This window comes from Megalobrama amblycephala, linkage group LG9, assembly GCF_018812025.1.
Source record: "Megalobrama amblycephala isolate DHTTF-2021 linkage group LG9, ASM1881202v1, whole genome shotgun sequence".
Taxonomy (NCBI): Eukaryota; Metazoa; Chordata; class Actinopteri; order Cypriniformes; family Xenocyprididae; genus Megalobrama; species Megalobrama amblycephala.
The window spans coordinates 37,044,028-37,064,298 of record NC_063052.1 but is presented as its reverse complement, the minus strand read 5'-3'; the positions used below and the strand labels follow the sequence as shown (position 1 = coordinate 37,064,298).

At 35.1% G+C, this 20,271-nt stretch overlaps 2 protein-coding genes across 2 annotated transcripts; both read left to right on the top strand.

Moving 5' to 3' along the window:
- The first annotated feature begins 1,532 nt into the window (after positions 1-1,532).
- LOC125276263 (C-type mannose receptor 2-like) lies at positions 1,533-11,960 on the top strand. The gene is made up of 12 exons (XM_048203765.1): positions 1,533-1,655; positions 5,326-5,448; positions 5,706-5,795; positions 6,022-6,093; positions 6,226-6,377; positions 6,560-6,672; positions 6,947-7,104; positions 9,964-10,014; positions 10,127-10,198; positions 10,341-10,495; positions 11,418-11,527; positions 11,624-11,960. The coding sequence occupies exons 1-12, from the start codon at positions 1,577-1,579 to the stop codon at positions 11,796-11,798; spliced, it is 1,350 nt and encodes a 449-aa protein (XP_048059722.1). The 5' UTR covers positions 1,533-1,576; the 3' UTR covers positions 11,799-11,960.
- A 398-nt stretch (positions 11,961-12,358) lies between these two features.
- LOC125276180 (CD209 antigen-like protein E) lies at positions 12,359-17,647 on the top strand. Its single transcript, XM_048203700.1, has 7 exons — positions 12,359-12,903; positions 14,357-14,479; positions 14,779-14,868; positions 14,985-15,056; positions 15,349-15,476; positions 15,566-15,678; positions 16,937-17,647. Exons 1-7 carry the CDS (start codon positions 12,828-12,830, stop codon positions 17,088-17,090), a joined length of 756 nt encoding a protein of 251 aa, XP_048059657.1. The 5' UTR covers positions 12,359-12,827; the 3' UTR covers positions 17,091-17,647.
- The last annotated feature ends 2,624 nt before the right edge of the window (positions 17,648-20,271 follow it).

The following is a 20,271-nucleotide window of genomic DNA, read 5'->3' as shown; positions in this document are numbered from 1 at the left end:
TGGTTTTACAATCAACATAGGATTACAGTGCTTTTGGGAAATGCAACCCAGAGCATTACCACAGTGATTATTTTCTTACTAAAGTAATTTGAAAGTTTGTTAGCAGGTCCTCAACCCAAGCACAACTGCAACATTTCACCACAATGGTAACCCTAAAACTATTAATTAACAGAAACTTTTAAATACCAACATAATAGAACAGTAAACATTAAAAAGTCTTTCCATTTTCTCATCTTCCTAAAAACTGCTTAAAATAACACTTTATTTCAACATTTACACTCCTAGTTCAGCCCCTTTGCAAAGCATGATGGGAAGTGAAAATCCTGTTTGATTGAGTCCTGGTTGGGTTTACTTGATTGAAACATGTTATTCCAATATGAAAACATCAAGTTAAATCAAAGAGTAATCGTTTCAAGTCAATTTAACATGAATCAATCACATTTAAACCAGAAACCTGATACAATGGTGATGAATCAAAATAAACTGTTTAAATAAACTGAACAGCATCAAAAAATCTTTTTTTTTTTTTTTTGAGTGTACTATTCCAAGTCTTTTAAGGCCATACTATATGTTTGTTTGAGAAACAGAATGGAATTTAATCACTGATAATCTGATAATTTTGCATTTTATTTTGTATTTCTCTCTGTTCTTTTCTCCACAAGAGGTCAGTAATGCAGCATCCTAGAGTCTACAGCTTTATTGAAAGCTCTGGTGTGATCAATAATGCTTGTGAAGTTCATCATTTGTAAGTTGCTATAATGGTAAAATAATAAATAATAATATTAATAAATGACTAAATGTAATGCTGTTTTATTACTGTATCTAGTCTGATATTGGTTTGATTGGTTAAGACATTTGAAGGGATGAAAAAAGTGAAAAGACATGAGTAAAGAGCAAGGCTGCAGGAATATATCTGTTCATAGTCTTTATACACCATTATGTTATGTTACAAATAAAAGTTTATTTTGTTTTATTTTCTTAAAAGGCAGCTGGATGTATTTCATAAAAAATTGAAATAATTTTAAACAGTTCAGCAGATTTTTAACAGCCATTTCATAACAACCATTTTAAGTTATAAGTTCTAGGTTTAACAAAACAAAGCAATAATATTTCCCCTGGAACCTTTTTAAAGGGTTTGCTCACCTTCTGAGTGGAAATTAAGTCATCATTTACCCACCCTGGCATTGTTCTAATGCAGTATAGTTTTCTTTTTTCCCAAAAAAAAAAAAAAAAGTCCAACACTTTTTAAGTGTTATTTTATTAGGTGGCATAATCTGCTACAGCACAATCTAAATGCTAAAAATGTGAGATTGTATGCTTAATGTTGGGGGGTGTAAAGCAATAGTAGACAGCCTCATCCCTCTCTTTTGGAGAACACAAATATTTAATTATACCTTATTTTTTTGGAGGCTATCACATGTAGTCAAACATGCATTTGCCAAATCTGTTATTCAGGCTGATAACTTCATTACCTCCAGTCTGTATTAATTTGGTTGACATTTTATGTGACTTCCTTATTCTGAACAAACTCAAGCACTCAAGTCTCAGCAGACACATCTTCTGTCAGACTCATGAAATGGATTCAGTCTATGCCAATTCTCGTGTCATACTTTCAACAGTTGCTTCAGGTGAATACAAAGGCTCTCAATACAAAGGTAAGACCGGGATGTTATCAGTATGCATTCATTTCTATTTTAACGATTTAGCACTGTAGTAATGGGGCATATGGTTTTCTTTAGTACATTTCACATCAAGGTGTACATTTTATCTGTTGATAACAACACCAACCCTGCTAAAAAATCTAGCATAAACCAGCATGGATTCCATGTTGGTCCAGGCTGGTTTATGCTGGTTAGTGCTGGTCTAGCTGGTGGACCAGCATATTCATGCGGTTCTAAAGCTAAACGGATCTGATGAAACTGGTTCACCAGCATGGTCTTGCAAAGTTTAGCATGAGTATGCCAGCTGTCTGTATGCAAGCAGTGTTTTGGGGACAAGCATTATTTTGCTTGCATATTTCAATATTTAACACATTAACACACACATTAACTTGAATAGTTTAAATAAAGGAGGACATATTCCAAGTAGGTTACTTTTCACTTTCACTAATGATGTAAAGGAAAAGCAATATATGGGTGAAACATGTGATTTATTGAATTATATGATTATAACTTTGTAATTTCTTTTGCTCCCTCTGCTGAAAGTAAAACTGAACACTTGAATTGTTTTAGTTATGATTACATTATGAATCAATATCACTGGTAAACTGGTACATTTCAAAAATGTAAAAATATCTTGTGTACATTGCAAAACAAAAATATTTAGAGATATGAAAACCAAGAAAAATGCCTAATAAAACATCATAAGCAGTTTGTTCAGTAACATAGGTTATGAGAAGAGCTCTTTCAATGGGACAGTTAGTAACAACTTGATAATGAAACTGAAAGTTGCTGTTTTTAAACACTTTCATTCTCATTTGCAAGTCAAAATCCATCAGTCAGTGACTGATTCTGAAAAGTGCACATAGTAAAAAGGTGCAATCGCAGTCAGGAGCACGAAATATTGTTGATTAGTGATGGCATGCACATTTAGCAATTGCTAAAAGAGAATGAATTAATCCAAAGTCAATGACCAAGTGTCAGCTAAAGGGAACGCTGAAGTCATACAGACTTCAACAACCTTGTTGCATGTACCATATGAAAGAAATAAAGGCAAACTGGTTTGTAAAAAGTGAATATGGTAATGCTGTTTTTGAAGTTGTTTAATCATCTGATGAGATACTGATTTTATTTGCAGTTGATTTCATCTAAGGCTGTGACTAAGTCACTTGTAGCTGTGTTTCTGCCCATCTCTTCCCCTTTTCTGTTCTTGTTGTTCCTCTTATCTTCAGTGATTGTGCTTGTTAACCACAGGTGTAATGCTCAATCATCACTTGTAGAGGTAGAGTGAATCTACTTTATTTCACTAACTGCAACATTGCTTCTGTAGTTATGGACCATATGAAATCTGAGCAGTGTTTGTTTAACACTGGTGATTTTTGTGATTTGTGTATCGCTTACAGTGTGTGTGGCAAACCATACGCTCATTAGCATTTCTGAATTTCTGCTCCGGAGGCTTCACAGTGAACAGTAATTATGGCGTTAGTTTTTCAGTATCAGTTCCAACAGGAGTCTCATTCTTTTGAAATGCAGCAAACTGCATCTTCTCGACATGTTGACAATACGAACCAAACTCTTCCAGCCCTCAGCTTCAACTACAGTGTTTGAGGGTCAAAGCAGACATTGTTCACCAGCAGCCAATGAAGACCATAGACTGTTTCCACAGTTCAGAATCAATGAATACTTAATGAGACAATAACTTTATTTATCATGCACTTTGATCTTTAAAACTTTGAAGACTTTTTACATGAACAAACAGCTATATTACACATTGTATTAAAATTAATATTTGCAAAAGCAGAATAGGGGCACTTTAAGTTATCAAAATGCTGTGAAGCCTTTTAAGCAACTGTTTTTTGTTTTTTTTGTTTTTTTCTCATGTGTCAGGATATAAAGCTGTCATACACACAGCAAAAACTGCAGTGTTAAATTAACTCTCCTGGGAGTACATGTGAGACCATACTCAAGAGTGTTAAAGTGTTAAAATAAGAGTGTTAAAAGAACACTGAAAAGTGTTAAAGTTAATTAGATAATTAAGTGATTAATTGAGTGATGATTGAGCATTATTGAAGACACCTGATGATAACAAGCACAATCACCAAAGGAGAAAATCACAATTTTTAAGCCACCATCGTGGAGATGAGGGTTTGTTTTAGTTGGGCTCTTATCCCTTGACTTTTTAAAATAATGTTTTGTTTGGGCTGTTTTAACTGAGTTATAACATCCAGACAAACAAATGGAAAAAATGATCAGGTGGTGTTGGTTATGTTTTTACATAATCATTATTTGATTTGAATCACTGAACTCATTTAGAGCCCAATATCTGAGTTAGATTTACATTATTGATTACAGCAGAACTGTGATTATACAGCAGAAGATCAGCTTTATCAATATAATCTGAAAGATTTCACAAACAGTTGTTCTGAGCAAAAAAAAAGAAAAACCTTTCTATTAGGCACACACAGACATCAAGAATCAGCCTGTGAATCTCAAGGACGGTGACAAGCAACATATTCTGATCAACAGATCAACTCTGAACATTAGAAAACAAGCTACTAAAAAGTCACATAAACGGAACAAAATAAAATATGAGAATAAAGGAAATTACTAAGACAATTCAGCTCATAATTTATTCATGCAGCAATGCATGATGGGAGCCATGGATGAATTTTGATTGGTGGAACCCAGAATGCACTGCAACATGGTTTATTATTCTCACCATTGTTGAGATTCACAGGCTGATTCTTGATGTCTGTGTGTGCCTAAGAGAAGGATTTTTTTTTTTTTTTTTTTGCTCAGAACAACTGTTTGTGAAATCCTTCAGATTATATTGATAAAGCTGATCTTGTGCTGTAGAATCACAGTTCTGCTGTAATCAATAATGTAAATCTAACTCAGAGATTGGGCTCTAAATGAGTTCAATGATTCAGATCAAGCAATGATTATGTGAAAACATAACCAACACCACCTAATCATTTTTTCTCTTTGTTTGTCTGGATGTTATATCTCAGTTAAAACAGCCCAAACAAAATTTTATTTTAAAAAGTCAAGGGACAAGAGCCCAACTAAAGCAAACCCTCATCTCCACGATGGTGGCTTAAAAATTGTGATTTTCTCCTTTGGTGATTCTGCTTGTTATCATCAGGTGTCTTCAATAATGGTCAATCATCACTCAATTAATCACTTAATTATCTTATTAACTTTAACACCGCTTCAGTGTTCTTTTAACACTCTTATTTTAACACTTTAACACTCTTGAGTATGGTCTCACATGTACTCCCAGGAGAGTTAATTTAACACTGCAGTTTTTGCTGTGCAGGCATAGTCAGATATACAATTGTAGATATCCACAGTTTCTCCTACGTTTTCTCTTATCTTTTCAGTAATAATGGTCACAAATAAAATCACAGTGGCAAACATTCAGACAAGAGTCAACTATGATGAAAAGAGATTTTTAACTGAAACTTGAAAATGTTCTCAGGAGTCTGGACTAGAGTAGAATACATTTTAGGTTGGGGCAAGTTGTCACGTATGTTGAAAAATGACTTTGTAGAAATGAACTGTAATTTCAGGAATAGTTTCAGACAGCAATGCTGGACTGATTCAAGGGTTCAGATGTAAAATATTTTCTCATATTTTCTTTATCTCTTTAAATTTCTGACCCCAGGTAACTCCACCAAAGTGCAAGAAAGAGAGGTAATTTCTCCTAAGTGGACTAAAGTTCTTCTGACTCTTCTGGGTTTCTCTCTTGTTTTTGCTCTCGGAGGTCTCTGCGCTCTCTGGATGCTTTGTGAGTAAAACTGATACTTGATATTTGCTCTGTTCAGAGTGCATTGACAGAGTTACTGTAAGTACTTCTACTGAACCTCAGTGTTGGACATCATTGCAACTTGTAATTGAACATATTAAACTGGAATTAATTTAGCCTAAAGCATTAATTTACAAACTCTATTCAAACCAGGTTTTTGTAGATAATTTCAGTGCATAATAAAGACTTTCCTCAAAAACATATATTTTCCACTGCTGCTATTGTTTTGTCTTAATCAGATAATCATAATCTTGCTGATTTCGAATCACTGAATGAGCAGCATATCATGGTTTCAAAGCAACTGGAAGCTCAAGAGATCAACAGCACAGGTGAGAAAACTATCATAAATTTTCGCATTTTCTTCAAGTCAAATTTAAAAACCAATTACAGTAGAGTTAGAGAACAGCCTCTGCCTCATGTTGATTGCCTTTTATTTGACATTTTCATTACATGTTTTTCCAATTCAGCATTTAAAGATGGCCTCATGCTTTTGAGTCCATATTTTTCTAAGTGGATTCTTGTTTCTCTTTTACATTTTAATTGTCTTTCCATCAGCCCTGAAGAAACAGTTTAATGATCTTACAGCCAGATACAACACACTCAGAGAATGGCTGTCCTTTAGTGATGGTGAGTGTCAGTTTACATGCTTAATGTGACAAAGTGTGAATATTTTTGCACATGGATCCAGTTTGACTATCTAATCCAAACAATAAAGATAGTTTAATTACACTTTTATTTGCTATTATTCATTACTCACAGCTCAGTCTTGTAATCTCTCTGTGGATGGCTGGATAGCCTGTCGTGGAAAGCTGTATTTATTCAACGCTGATAAACTGAACTGGTCGAGCAGTCGAGATGTTTGTGTTTCTAAAGGAGCCGATCTGGTCACCATAACCAGCCGATCAGAACAGGCAAGTCAGATCAATTATGAATTAATTGATACTTTATGTAAGCGTAATGAAAACTTGACTTACAGCTCACATGATTTAAGTTTTGATCACACAGATGAAAGTTTATTTTAAAGGGGTTTTATATCTTGACCTAAACCCAACAATTATTTGACACTGTCACCTTTGTATATATTCTCCATTAGGATTTTCTGGTCTTTAAAATTAAAGTGACGCACTGGATTGGTCTCAATGATCTGGACACTGAAGGACACTGGGTTTGGGTGAATAACCAAACTCTCAAAGACACTGGAGTACAGTAAGAACTCTGCATGTGTGATATTGTGTGATCTTATTTATTTGTTTGTTTAGCCAACCTCCTCAAATGGTAATGGGCCATCCCATGTCAATAGTCCAAAAGTTGTAAAGTTGGTTGCTTGATCATTTTTCTTTTCTTTTCTTTTTTTTTTTTCTTTTTTGTGTGATAATCTAAGTGTATTGGTATTGCAAAACCAACATTATTATTATTATTATTATTATTATTATTATTTATTTATTTATTTTTTGCATTATTGCTTGTTTGTGTGTTAAAGGTTCTGGTTCAATGAGGAGCCGAGACAACCTGATAACTGGAGAGTAGAGGACCCGTCTGGAGAGAACTGTGCTAGTCTGGGAGATCATAATGGCAATTTTCAATCTTGGTTTGATGCTTCTTGTAAAACAAAGAAGAAGTTTATCTGTGAAAAGAAATATTAATTTACCTCTATCAGTTATACATACACAGAACAAAATCTAATGTTTTGCCAGATATTTGTCTATATTTTGGAGGTAAACTCTTTTGGATTTGCTTACTGTGGACAGCAAAATACAGCCCTGCAGTTCTGAAAGCTCTTGGAGTGTCTACTATAAGTACCTACAACTAAAATGAATGGACATGAATAATTTTAATACATAGTTCAGTCATGAAACTCTAGATGGCGCAGGCTGATGGGTCCTTAACGCAAGCTGATGCTAGCATTAACTACTTGGTACTGATTGGTCCATGTTACTTCTGCAGCCAATGAAATTGCTCACACATTTAAATGGCTGGTTACATTCACTATAGTAGTTTGCAGCACATTTCAGTGTTCCTCTAAAACCCTTCCCTAGCTCCACCTGTTGTCAAGAGAAATGGAGTGTTCTCTTCCAAACAATTTGATAAAGATTTTAAAAGATATAATAAAAAGCAAAAATTGCTGAACTTGGAGAATCTCTGGGGTCTATGAAGTTTTCATAAACGAGACATACAAAAACACATGCTGTGGGCTTGAGTGAAGTGTATACTACATCCTGTAAAGATGACAAATGTTGCATTATGTGTGTAGGTGAACATGGGGTCTGGGGGATAGAAGCATTGTTGTGTGTAACTGATAAGAATGAAGACAGTTAGGAAACAAATGTCTAGCAAGGTAGAAATCTGATAAAAACATTTAATAAAAAAAACGTGTGTATTGCTTAAGCCAAATAGGAAATGCATTGACACAAGTAAAAAAGGTGATAGACAAGTAACCTAGCAATTGACGCATGCAGGTAATATGTTAACGCAAGAAGAAACCACATGTGTGTAAATGAAGAGATAAAGTGCGTCAAAAGAGAATATAAATACAGTGGCCTTTATAGCTCTCAGAGGAATAGGAGAAGGAGTAGTAGTAGTTGCTGTTGAGTTGTAGTTTTGCTGAAGAAAGAAAGAGCATACAAGCAAACAGCAAGCGGAAGCCGTCGCCAGACCACAACCCTCAGAAGATCAAAGAAGAGGTTTCCTTAGAGAGAACATATACCAGGCAGGAAAACGGGTCAGGGGTGAAAAAGGTGAGAAGGATATTACCCCTCTAGGGGGGTTGGGGGCCATGCTCCCCCGGAAGAAAAATTTAAATATTCCATATTTTAAAGCATCAATTTGATGCATTATAAGATAGAGAAACTTAACTTCACCCATGAGTCAAAAATAATTATGGCCTCCTTACTAAGTATTATGAAGGGGGATCAAGCGGGAATATTTATTGGTGTCGATTTTATTTAGATAATATAATCTAAGAAGAAAGTATTATACGCCTGCCTGACTCCTCCTGAATCTATAAAGGTAAACCTTTTACAGGAGTTATGTTAATATGAATAGAGGATATGGCTCGTGACCAAGATAGTGGTACGTGGTCGAGGTAGAAACCACCCAGGGGGCACACTGAGGCACACTGTATAGATCTTCTATGGGTTATATATATATATATATATATATATATATATATATATATATATATATATATTTGTGCAGCAGCACTATGTTTTACTCGCAGCAGCGTATCGGCATATGTTTTCACAGTAGCAAGTTCCAGTACTTGCTTTACAGCAGCAGCAGCAGATCAATTCCACCAAGACCAAATACAATAACATTGTCATATCCAATACCATCCATGCTAGAAATCTTCCAAGAGTTGTCATGATTGAAATGCAATGTATGCTACAGCTATTTCAAATCTTGTGAAGCAATATAGTAGGTTTTTGTAAGAAACACAACAGAATTTAATTACTGATCATTTTGCAAATTTACAACATGCAATTTTTGTCTGCTCTGCCAAGAGGTCACTAATGCAGTGGTTCTCTACAGCTCATTGATTGCTTGTAAAGTTCCTTATTTGCTAATGATAAAAGAGTGTGTGATTTAGTAATGTTATTTTATTAGTCTACTGCATTTACAGTGGCATGCGAAAGTTTGGGAACCCCTTGTAGAATCTGTGAAAATGTCACAATCAAAATAAGAGGGATCATACAAAATGCATGTTATTTTTTTTATGTAGTACTGTACTGAGTAAGATATTTTACAAAAAATATATAGTCCACAAGACAAAAAAAATAGCTGAATTTATAAAAATTACCTCGTTCAAAAGTTTGGGAACTCTTGATTTTCAATACTGTGTGTGGTTACCTGGATGATCTATGACTGTTTTTTTGTTTTGTGATGGTTGTTCGTGAGTCTCTTGTTTGTCCTGAGCAGTTAAACTGAGCTCTGTTCTTCAGAAAAATCCTCCAGGTCCTGCAGATTCTTCAGTTTTCAAGGATTTTTTGCATATTTGAACCCTTTCCAGCAGTGACTTTATGATTTTGAGATCCATCTTTTCACACTTAAGACAACTGAGGGACTCAAATACAACTATTAAAAAGGTTCAAACATTCACTGATGCTCCAGAAGGAAACAATGCATTAAGAAAATGGGAAAATGCTGTAAATGACAACACACTTAAATCAATATTTAATGTACATTTATTTACATATTTGTCAAGTTCTTATGTTTTACACACCATAATGTACAACATTTTCCCTTATTTGTACGTATATCTACTGTATTTACTTCTTTTTTTTTAGATGTTTGACTTGCATACATACATAATTATTATAAACTTCACATGGCTTCTAATCACAGATCAAAAGACCCTCAAGAAAGAAGTCTCGTACCCTGGCAGTGCTTCTAACACATTCAACACGTAACTATTTTATTTCTAACTCATCTTTCATGTCAAAAGTTAAGCATTTGATATTCTGTTTATTTGTTTGGCATCTGTTGCTTTTTTAAATTCAGATTTCAATGTGTCTGTGTCTGATCAGGACCACAATGCCACAGGAGAGGGAAGTACAGCAACCAGAAAATTTCACTTCTGATTTGTGCAGAGAACAAAAATAGCTTAAATGTCTAGGCTATACTACCACAATCTGATGCTGTGCTTCTTTGTTTTTGGATGCAGATTACAAACAACAGTTTGATGAGCTTCACAACCAGCTTGAGGAGACACTTAGAAATCTGAACATATTAAATCGTACGTCTTATGATTTCAGCCTTTTGCAAAGTTTAAAATACATTTTACACACATACTGTAAATAAGCACAATTACTAAAATAAAGATAAAATGAGTCTGAAAAAAAAGAATAATTGAATTGTCACTACCTCTTTCTCAAAAGACAGCACAGGTTGTGCACTTTGTTCCGTCCACTGGATTCATTTTGGGGGAAAGTGTTACTACTTCTCTACGGTCAAGATGAACTGGACACAGAGTCGAGATCACTGTGTGACTCTAGGAGGACATCTAGTGATCATAAACAGCCAAGCAGAGCTGGTGTGTTCTGCAGTTCAACACTTTGTATACTCCTATAAATAAATGTTCTTTATTGACATACATGGATCAGTGAAGAACCCAAGAATGTTAGCGATCCCTAGTGGTCATTAAGTGAACTGCAACCAGCAACTTGTTGCTCGTGCTCGTGCACACGTTCCATACAGTGACGCGAGGGAGTCTCGTCCTCGGCCAATCGGTGAATGTTATTCACCGATTGATTCACCAGTGTAATTAAAATGACACTGTTATGACAGTTTTCTTTAGATTTTCCCGGCAAAACCGTACCAAGTCCTTCACATAAAAATCAGTCTACAGGCTTTCATAGACAACCTGGGATGGGAAGGTCTCGTTTGTTGAAGTTTGGTTAAGCTGTTCACACGTTGGCAGTAAAAAGCGAATTAGGCCAACATGAAAAATCTTACATATAACATCCATGAAACTTTTCCATTGCACAAAAGGTTATTTATAATGGAGATTATTAAAATGTTCTTCACACTAAGAAAAATATATTTCATTTTCTTTATAGGCCTGAATTAAGACTTCTTTACGACCACAGATGACATTTTTAGCAATCAAAATATTAAACTGGAGAAAAAAAAGTTAACATCATTGTAAATATTAGGTCAACATGAAGCATTAAACCATTTTTACTTCTATGATGCTGCATATTTCTGAGTGAAACTGAATGAAAGGCAGGATTTTTTTCCATCTGTAACTGATTTATAAGCTAAAGCAGAAGTAAAAAGTAGAGAAGTATTGGAAATTAATTTGTTTATGGTTGTGGTTTATTTTTCTCTTAGAAGTGACTTCTGCTATTTCTTGAAAACTGCTTTATGTTGACCTTAAATAGTATACCATTCTCTGCTCTGAACCTTATGTGTCTTACATCTGATCTCACTATTAACTTTTTTCTCTTCATCAGGATTTTCTTACCTCTAAAGTTAAAGTGACTCACTGGATTGGTCTGAATGATTTGGACACTGAGGGACACTGGTTTTGGGTGAACAACCAGCCACCTAATAATTCAGTAGAGTAAGAGCTTCTATAATGATTAAAATACAACCATTGCATGGAAAAACAACCAATACTTGAAGCTACTCAGATGTGTTTTGTTTTTTTGTTCTTCAGATTCTGGATAAAGCGAGAGAATGGAGTCAGAGAGCCTGACAACTGGACTAAAGGCCATCCGGCCGGTGAAGACTGTGCTAGTCTGGGGCATCCAGCGGGAGAGACGGACTTCTGGACAGATGCTTTCTGTTTTCAAGAGAAAAGATTTGTGTGTGAAGCTGCTGCAGTGGTTTAATTCAATACATTTTCATTACTTTGAATGGAAATAAATGCATAGAACCAGTTCATTTGTAATGCAATGATATATCAATAATACTGAAAACATATTTGTCAAGTTGTCAGACAACGTACTTTCCGCTTCCGCATTCTTCATAACATTTACGCTGAATGTCCTACGCCTTCCCTATTCAAGTTACGGAAAAAAACGAAACTGGTGCCGCGTTCGTGCCGTAAGTAGAATAGGGAAGGCGTAGAACATTCAGCGTAAGCGTTATGAAGAACGCGGAAACGGAAAGTACGTTCAAGGCAATATTTTGTTTATAAAGCATAAACGGTTGTATTTTTTTCGAAAATGACCGATCGATTCGCTAGATAAGACCATTATTACTCATCTGGGATCGTTTAAAGCCCTTGAAGCTGCACTGAAACTGTAATTTTGACCTGCAATCTGTTGGTAGCGATTGAAATCCACTGTAAGGAGAAAAATCCTGGAATGTTTTCCTCAAAAACCTTCCTTTCTTTTCGACTGACGAAAGAAAGACATGAACATCTTGGATGACATGGGGGTGAGTAAATTTATCAGGAAAAGTGTATTTAAAAGTGGACTAATCCTTTAAGGACTACAACAAACATATTTATATTTATATATTTTTTTACTTTATTTTTTACATAAGAGTGCTAAATTTGATCATTCAATCAATGTCATTAATATTTAAAGACAAAGTAGAGGCATTTGTTATTGTGAAACTTCCAAACATTTGGTATCTCTGAAAAGCCCTGAATCTGCTCTTTACAGGACTTCCTTAAAACGGTGACACGTACAGTGTCAGAGACATTTGCTAATAAATAGCGTCCACTACAGCAGATAAAAGTCTATGCTGGGGTCTCAGGATATCATTCATGTAATATTAGTAGCTGGATCTGTTATTCAGACTCATAACTTCATTATTTCCTGTCTGTATCAAAGAGAATGACATTTAATGTGACTTCATTGTTCTGAACAAACTCAAGACGAAACACTTGCATCTTCTGTCAGGCTCATGAAATGGATACAGTCAATGATAATTCTGGTTTCATGCTTTTAACAGCTGCTTCAGATGAAGAATGCTCTCAGTACAAAGGTAAGGCAGGGGATATTCAGTATCAGTATATGCATTAGACGAAACAACCTTATACTGATACTGATATTGCATATACTGATACTGGCATATGCCAGGTTTTTTTTATGTTCATTCGACAATTACACATTTGTCAGATGCTTTTGTCCAAAACGGCAATCAAGGTATACATATTATCAATTAATGTCTACTTTTTTTATTATTATTATTATTGTTTGGGTAACATTGATCACAATAAAACCACACTGTTAAACATTCAGATAAAAGTCATCCAGATGGTAAAGATTTTATCTCTAAGTGGAACGGAGTTCAATTACATGAGTACAATTAATACAATGTCAGGCTGGATCAATGTGTTGATTGACAATTGTCAAAATGTATTCTGTTAAAAATATATACAGTACAGTCCAAAAGTTTGGAACCACTAAGATTTTTAATGTTTTTAAAAGAAGTTTCGTCTGCTCACCAAGGCTACATTTATTTAATTAAAAATACAGTAAAAAACAGTAATATTGTGAAATATTATTACAATTTAAAATAACTGTGTACTATTTAAATATATTTGACAAAGTAATTTATTCCTGTGATGGCAAAGCTGAATTTTCAGCATCATTACTCCAGTCTTCAGTGTCACATGATCCTTCAGAAATCATTCTAATATGCTGATCTGCTGCTCAATAAACATTTATGATTATTTTCAATGTTGAAAACAGTTGTGTACTTTTTTTTTTTCAGGATTCCTTGATGAATAGAAAGTTCAAAAGAACAGCATTTATCTGAAATACAAAGCTTCTGTAGCATTATACACTACCGTTCAAAAGTTATAAAATAAAAAGTATGAATTTTTATTTTTATTTTTTTGAAAAGAAATTAAAGAAATGAATACTTTTATTCAGCAAGGATGCATTAAATCAATCAAAAGTGGCAGTAAAGACATTTATAATGTTACAAAAGATTAGATTTCAGATAAACACTGTTCTTTTGAACTTTCTATTCATCAAATAATCCTGAAAAAAAATATTGTACACAAATATTTTGTACAATTGTACACATTAAATGTTTCTTGAGCAGCAGATCAGCATATTAGAATGATTTCTGAAGGATCATGTGACACTGAAGACTGGAGTAATGATGCTGAAAATTCAGCTTTGCCATCTAAATTACTTTGTGAAATATATTCAAATAGAAAACGGTTATTTTAAATTGTAATAATATTTCACAATATTACTGTTTTTTACTGTATTTTTAATTAAATAAATGTAGCCTTGGTGAGCAGACGAAACTTCTTTTAAAAACATTAAAAATCTTAGTGGTTCCAAACTTTTGGACTGTACTGTATATATATGTTGTACAGAAATGAACCCAGTGTAATTTCAGGAAGTTCAAGACAGAAATGCTGCAAAGATTCAAGGGTTCAGAAATAATTTCTGTTTTCTCATCAAATTTCTGACCCCAGGTAACTCCACTGAAGAGCACAAGAGAGGGGTCATTTCTCCTAAGTGGACTAAAGTTCTTCTGGCTCTTCTGGGTTTCTCTCTTGTTTTTGCTCTCGGAGGTCTCTGCACTTTCTGGAGACTTTGTGAGTAAAACTGCTCTGTTCAGAGTGCATTGACAGAGTTACTGTAAGTACTTCTATTTGACCTCAGTGTAGGACAGTAGAATCATTAGAACTCACGACACAATTTTTATTTGTAAAATCATTCTTTTCAGCAAGCTGTTTTATTAGGCAAGTATTATCAAACCTCCATTCTGAAGATGTAAACTGCCATTAACAAACTCCACTCAAACTTTGTTTTGTAGATAATTTCAGTCTTAAGTGTGCATTTCCTCACTTTCCTCATAAACATTTTTTTCCACTGCTGCTTTTATCTTAATCAGATAATCATAAACTTGCTGATTTCGAATCACTGAATGAGCAGCACATCATGGTTTCAAAGCAGCTGGAAGCTCAAGAGATCAACAGCACAGGTGACAAAACTATATCTCATAGATGGCAGCACAGACAAGTTTCATTAACAGTGCTGACTGTTCATTGAACTGACCATGTGAGAAATTTTATCTGCTTTTTTCCCATTTTCTTCAAGTTATGATAAGGGAACTAGAGGAACTTAAAACCAACTACACCAGAGTTAAAGAACAGCTTCTGCTTCACGTTGGTAAGTTGTCTTTTATTATTCAGTTTTCTAAATGGCTGCTTGTTTCTCCTTTACTATTTAATTGTCTTTCCATCAGCCCTGAAGAAAGAGTTTAATGATCTTTCAGCCAGATACAACACATTCAGAGAATGGCTGTCCTTTAATGATGGTGTCAGTTTACAAGCTGAGTGTGACACAAAGTGTGAATATTTTTGCTCATGGATCCAGTTTGATTAAGTTTATGATCTAAATAATGGAAGGTTTAATCACACTTTATTCATTATTCACAGCTCAGTCTTGTAATCTCTCATAGATGGCTGGAAAGTTCATCGTGGAAAGCTGTATTTTTTCAGCTCTGATAAACTGAACTGGTTGAGCAGTCGAGATGTCTGTCTTTCTAAAGGAGCCGATCTGGTCACCATAACCAGCAAATCAGAACAGGCAAGTCAGATCATTTTACTCAATCTACCTTTCACATACACCAAAAACACTTATTTTACACTATCACTTATGTACATTTTCTCCATTAGGATTTCCTGGTCTCTAAAACTAGTGCGTCGCACTGGCTTGGTCTTCATGATCTGGACACTGAAGGACACTGGGTTTGGGTGAACAACAAAACTCTCAATGAAACTGGAGTACAGTAAGAACTCTGCATCATATCTAGGAATGTTAATCAATGCATGGCCATAACCACCATAGACATTGAGGGGGACAAATAACTCACAATAATTAGAAATGGCCAAATTGTCAATAGTGTAGTTTCTAATCAGAATATAGTCACTTACATAGTCAGGCATAGCATTATTTAAATGTATGACGACATAAAAGTAAATAAATTAAAAAAGACGTAGCCTACCTCATTGTTCCTCCTCAGCTAAATTCAGTTTGATCATCAGCTTCACACTTTCGTGTGGGAAAAAAAAGGCATAAAAAATTAAATATTTATTGTGCACTTTAGTTAGATTCATTGAATAAAATGTGAGTTTTCATGTGTGCCAAAATCATTGATCTTGCGCTGCACTGACTGACAGCTGCTGTGGTTACAAAGGGAAAGCCCTGTACTTTCAGTGGAATTCATTCACAAGAAAAGTTTTTGTTTTTCATGAGATTTTGTGAGTACTTCATATTTCACATTGACAAAATGTATTTTTAAACCTAGTGATGTTATAATGTTTAATATTTATTCAAAAGCGAAACCAGGTGAAAAACTATTACAGGAAATGGCTAATATATGTAAATAAATGCTACTCTGCTGCCACCTGCTGGTTATAGTGGTCTATAGCGTCTTTTTTATTTTTAAATAAGTGTCTTTTTTTTTATGTTGGATTTCCTACATTTTGAAACGTTCGGTTTTACAAATGGGGACAATCTCAGAAGGATTAACAAATAATGTTTCTGGTCGTCACATTAAAGTAACATTTTGAAGTGCTGGGAAAAAATGCTTGCTTGTGTTCAATTACAGACAGCATTTCTTAAACGGTCCCAATAGCTTCGTCTTTACTGCAATCAATAAAACTGGTTTATTGGCAAAGGTAAATGTGATAACTGCATTACAATATGAATACAACATTAAAAAGTCAACCACTGATAGTTTTATGTCGATGTACGAGTACAGAATGATAAACTAACAGTTCACCGGAAATGCCCAAGCTGGCTTAACGACAACCAGGAAGTAACCGTGAATATGTTCAATACCAATGTGATGCTTTCCTTTTAGCAGTGAAACTGAGTATGTGTTGAGTTGCTAAGATTTCGCCGTTTTGAAATGATAACATTCATTCACCAAAAAAAAAAGGGAAAAAAAGAAAATCACAGTCCCTCCCAATGTTCAAGACATGACAAGCTGTTTTCTAAAAAATATTATTGGAAATGCATTATTGCTTGTTTGTGTCTTAAAGGTTCTGGTTCAGTGGGGATCCAAAACAACCGAATAACCGGAGAACAGATGATCCGTCTGGAGAGAATTGTGCTTATATGGCAAAAAGCGACGGCTCTTGGTATGATGCTTCTTGTAAAACACAGATATATTTTATCTGTGAAAAGGAATATTAATTTACCTCAATCAGTGGTACTGTATGTTATTAAAGAGTTATCATGTATATTATGCACATAAAGAAATATATATTGTCAGCAAATTTCAGACATTTCAGAGTGATTGTGGCAGATTTTTGTCCAAAAATATTGTTGATGAAACTGTGCTGTGGTCAGCAGGTGGCAATTTCGACTTTTTATCTCATTATTATGATTTTTAAAGTCATAATTTCTTTTATGTTGAAATGACTTTTATGTTGAAATGTATTCAAAGTTTCCATTGTCTGTTTTTCCTTCCTGTGTTTGGTTTGTTTCTTTGATAACCTTGTTAGTTCCTTTGCTCACCATCATCAGCCACACCTGTAGTTAATCATCCTTGATTTCCTTGTGTATTTAAACCCTTGTGATTCAGCCATGTTTTGTTAGTCATTGTTTGCTTTCATGGTGTTCGGTCAAGGCCAAGGGTGCCTGGATGTCGTTATTTGCTCTTTTGTGTTCATGTGGACTATTTGCCTGTTTTGCAGTCAGGATTATCTGTGTTTTTGTCTTTTGTTATTAAAGTTGAGCGAGCACTTGGATTCTCTCTCTGCCTCATCCCTACACACAACAGCACTTATACACGAATGAATTAATCACTGATTAACATTCATTTGCTCTGATGCCTGAATTTGAAAAATGCCATTTTACGGTTGCTTTTTATAAAAACACACAATGCTACAGGTGAAGTAGCAAAACTCCACATGATTTCACTTCTGATTTGTACAATGACAGAAATAAGTAATTGTCAATAACTTCCCTGACAGCAACATAGTGCGCCCCAGTCCATATCTGGTACATATGGATTACATGCGGACCAGATGTGGGCCGGATGAAAAATAAAAGTGAAAAGATTATATAATATGCAAATGACATGAGAGAATTGTCAAACAATTCAAAAATCACATTTCTCAATGCAAGATTGCAAAGAATTTATGCCTTTCATGAGTTTCGTCTTTGTTGAACAGGGCCACGTCGTCAGGAAAATCAAGATCTGTCAGGTGATCTTGGTCCATCCAAGGGACGTACGCAGTTGAATTCTTCATGACAAAATCAAGGGCAACATTAAATAGGATCAGCAAAAGGATGCAGTCCTGGCGGACACCAGTAGTGATCTCAAAAAAAGCTGTGTACCCTATGTCGGTTCTTATGGAGCATGAGGAGTTGAGATACAGGTTTTTAAAGATGGTGAAGAAGGCTTCTGGGATGCCATTGAGCAAGAGGATCACCCACAGCGAGTCTTGATGGATATCAAACGCCTTCTAAGCTGAAATTGTATGTTGGGTGTCTCGAAAATATTTCATCCACCTTTTATCCTGTTCAGCTGTGGTCAGCGTTCTGGAGTCTCCGTGGTCTGCTGCATCATATGGGCCTCTGCTCCCATTCGTAAGAGACAGTCTTCTATTTAACATGGTTGTCAAGGTCAATGAATAGTGTGGTTGCGAGGGCTCGTTCATCCCCAGTGTCAGCCTGATCCCTCCACTGTTTTGCTCTTCGCCTTTCATCGTTCAGTTGCCATGTCCTGATCCATCGTTCTTTACTCTTTCCCAGTCGGCACCCAATCTTCTCATCTGCACAGCTCTGGATGATGGTCTTCATTACCTTCCAACTGTCTTTGACATCTGCTGTATCAGTGAGGATCTTAAACTGATTTCGGAGGTCAAGTGCAAACCCTTAGGGTTAGCAGTATCTTGGTCTTTAAGCTTCTCGATTGCATACAGACTCTTGGCCACGACTTGACTTTGGCATTTCAGCTTGAGCTTGATATTTGTCCAGACTAGGTAATGATCAGAGCCAACGTCCGCCACCCTGTAGACGGAAAGATGTCATGTCATGTTAAAATGCTACAAGATCTGTGTTTTGTGTCTAAAAAACAGCAACAACTAAATAGCTATAAGACTTGTGTTCTATTCCTAAATAAATACTGTAAAATGTAATGTGCGCTACTATGATAATCTGATAATTTAGCATTTTTACAACATGCAACTTTTGCCTGTTCTGTCACTTTTTATTTCTATCTGTTCTTTTCTCCATAATAAGTTACTAATGATTATTTGCTTTAATGATTAAAAAGTGTAATAAATAGCAAAATGTTGTTATTTTATTACTGCATTTAGTCTGATATTGGATTGGGTGAGACATCTGAAGGGATCAGAAAAAGCCTTGTAGAAACATACGAGTAAAGAGCAAGGATGGATATATCTGTCCATAGTCTTTATACACCATTAAGTTATGTTACAAAGCACTATTTATTTTGTTTTGTTTTCTTAAAATAAGCTGAATGTGTTTCATAAAAGTCTGCTGAATTGTTTTAAATTATTTCAATCTTTCGACAGCCCTGCATTTTAAGTTATAAGTTCTAGGTTTAACAAAACAAAGCAAAAGTGTTTCCCCTGGAACCTTCTTAAAGGGGTTGTTCACCCTAAAATGAAAATTAAGTCGTCATTTACTCACCCTGGCATTCTAATGCAGTATAGCGTTCTTTCTTTTTAAGACCACAAAAGGAGAATTAAAAAAAAAAAAAGTCCTTCTTGCACTCGTCCACATAATGGCAGTAAATAGTGACCAGCATCAAAAAAAAATAAGATGCAAAAGTCTCACAGAATGATCCCATGCAATATGTGTCAGGAATGATCCATATGTGACATGCGATGCAGCTTGAAATGTGTTGAAAGTGTAATTTTAGAAGGTGGCATAATCTGCTACAGCGAAATCTAAATGCTAAAAATGTTAGATTTTATGTTTAATGTTGGGGGTTGTAAAGCAATAGCCTCATTCTTCTCTTTGGAGATCACAAATATATAATTATACCTTATTTTTAGAGGCTATCACATGTATGCCAAAATTGTTATTCAGGCTCATAACTTCATTACTTCCAGTCTGTATTAATATGGACAAAATTTTAAGTCACTTCCTTATTCTGAACAAACTCAAGCAGCACTCGAGTCTCAGCGGACACGTCTTCTGTCAGACTCATGAAATGGATTCAGTCTATGCCAATTCTCGTGTCAAATTTTCAACAGTTGAAAACTTTAGGTTACTTACATAACCCCGGTTCTCTGATAACATGAGTGAAGTATCTCACAAAGGGAACGCCTCTGGGCGTGACAGATCCTGGAAGCACCAATTACACCACGTCTGTCAGCTGACAGACCAATCACGACAG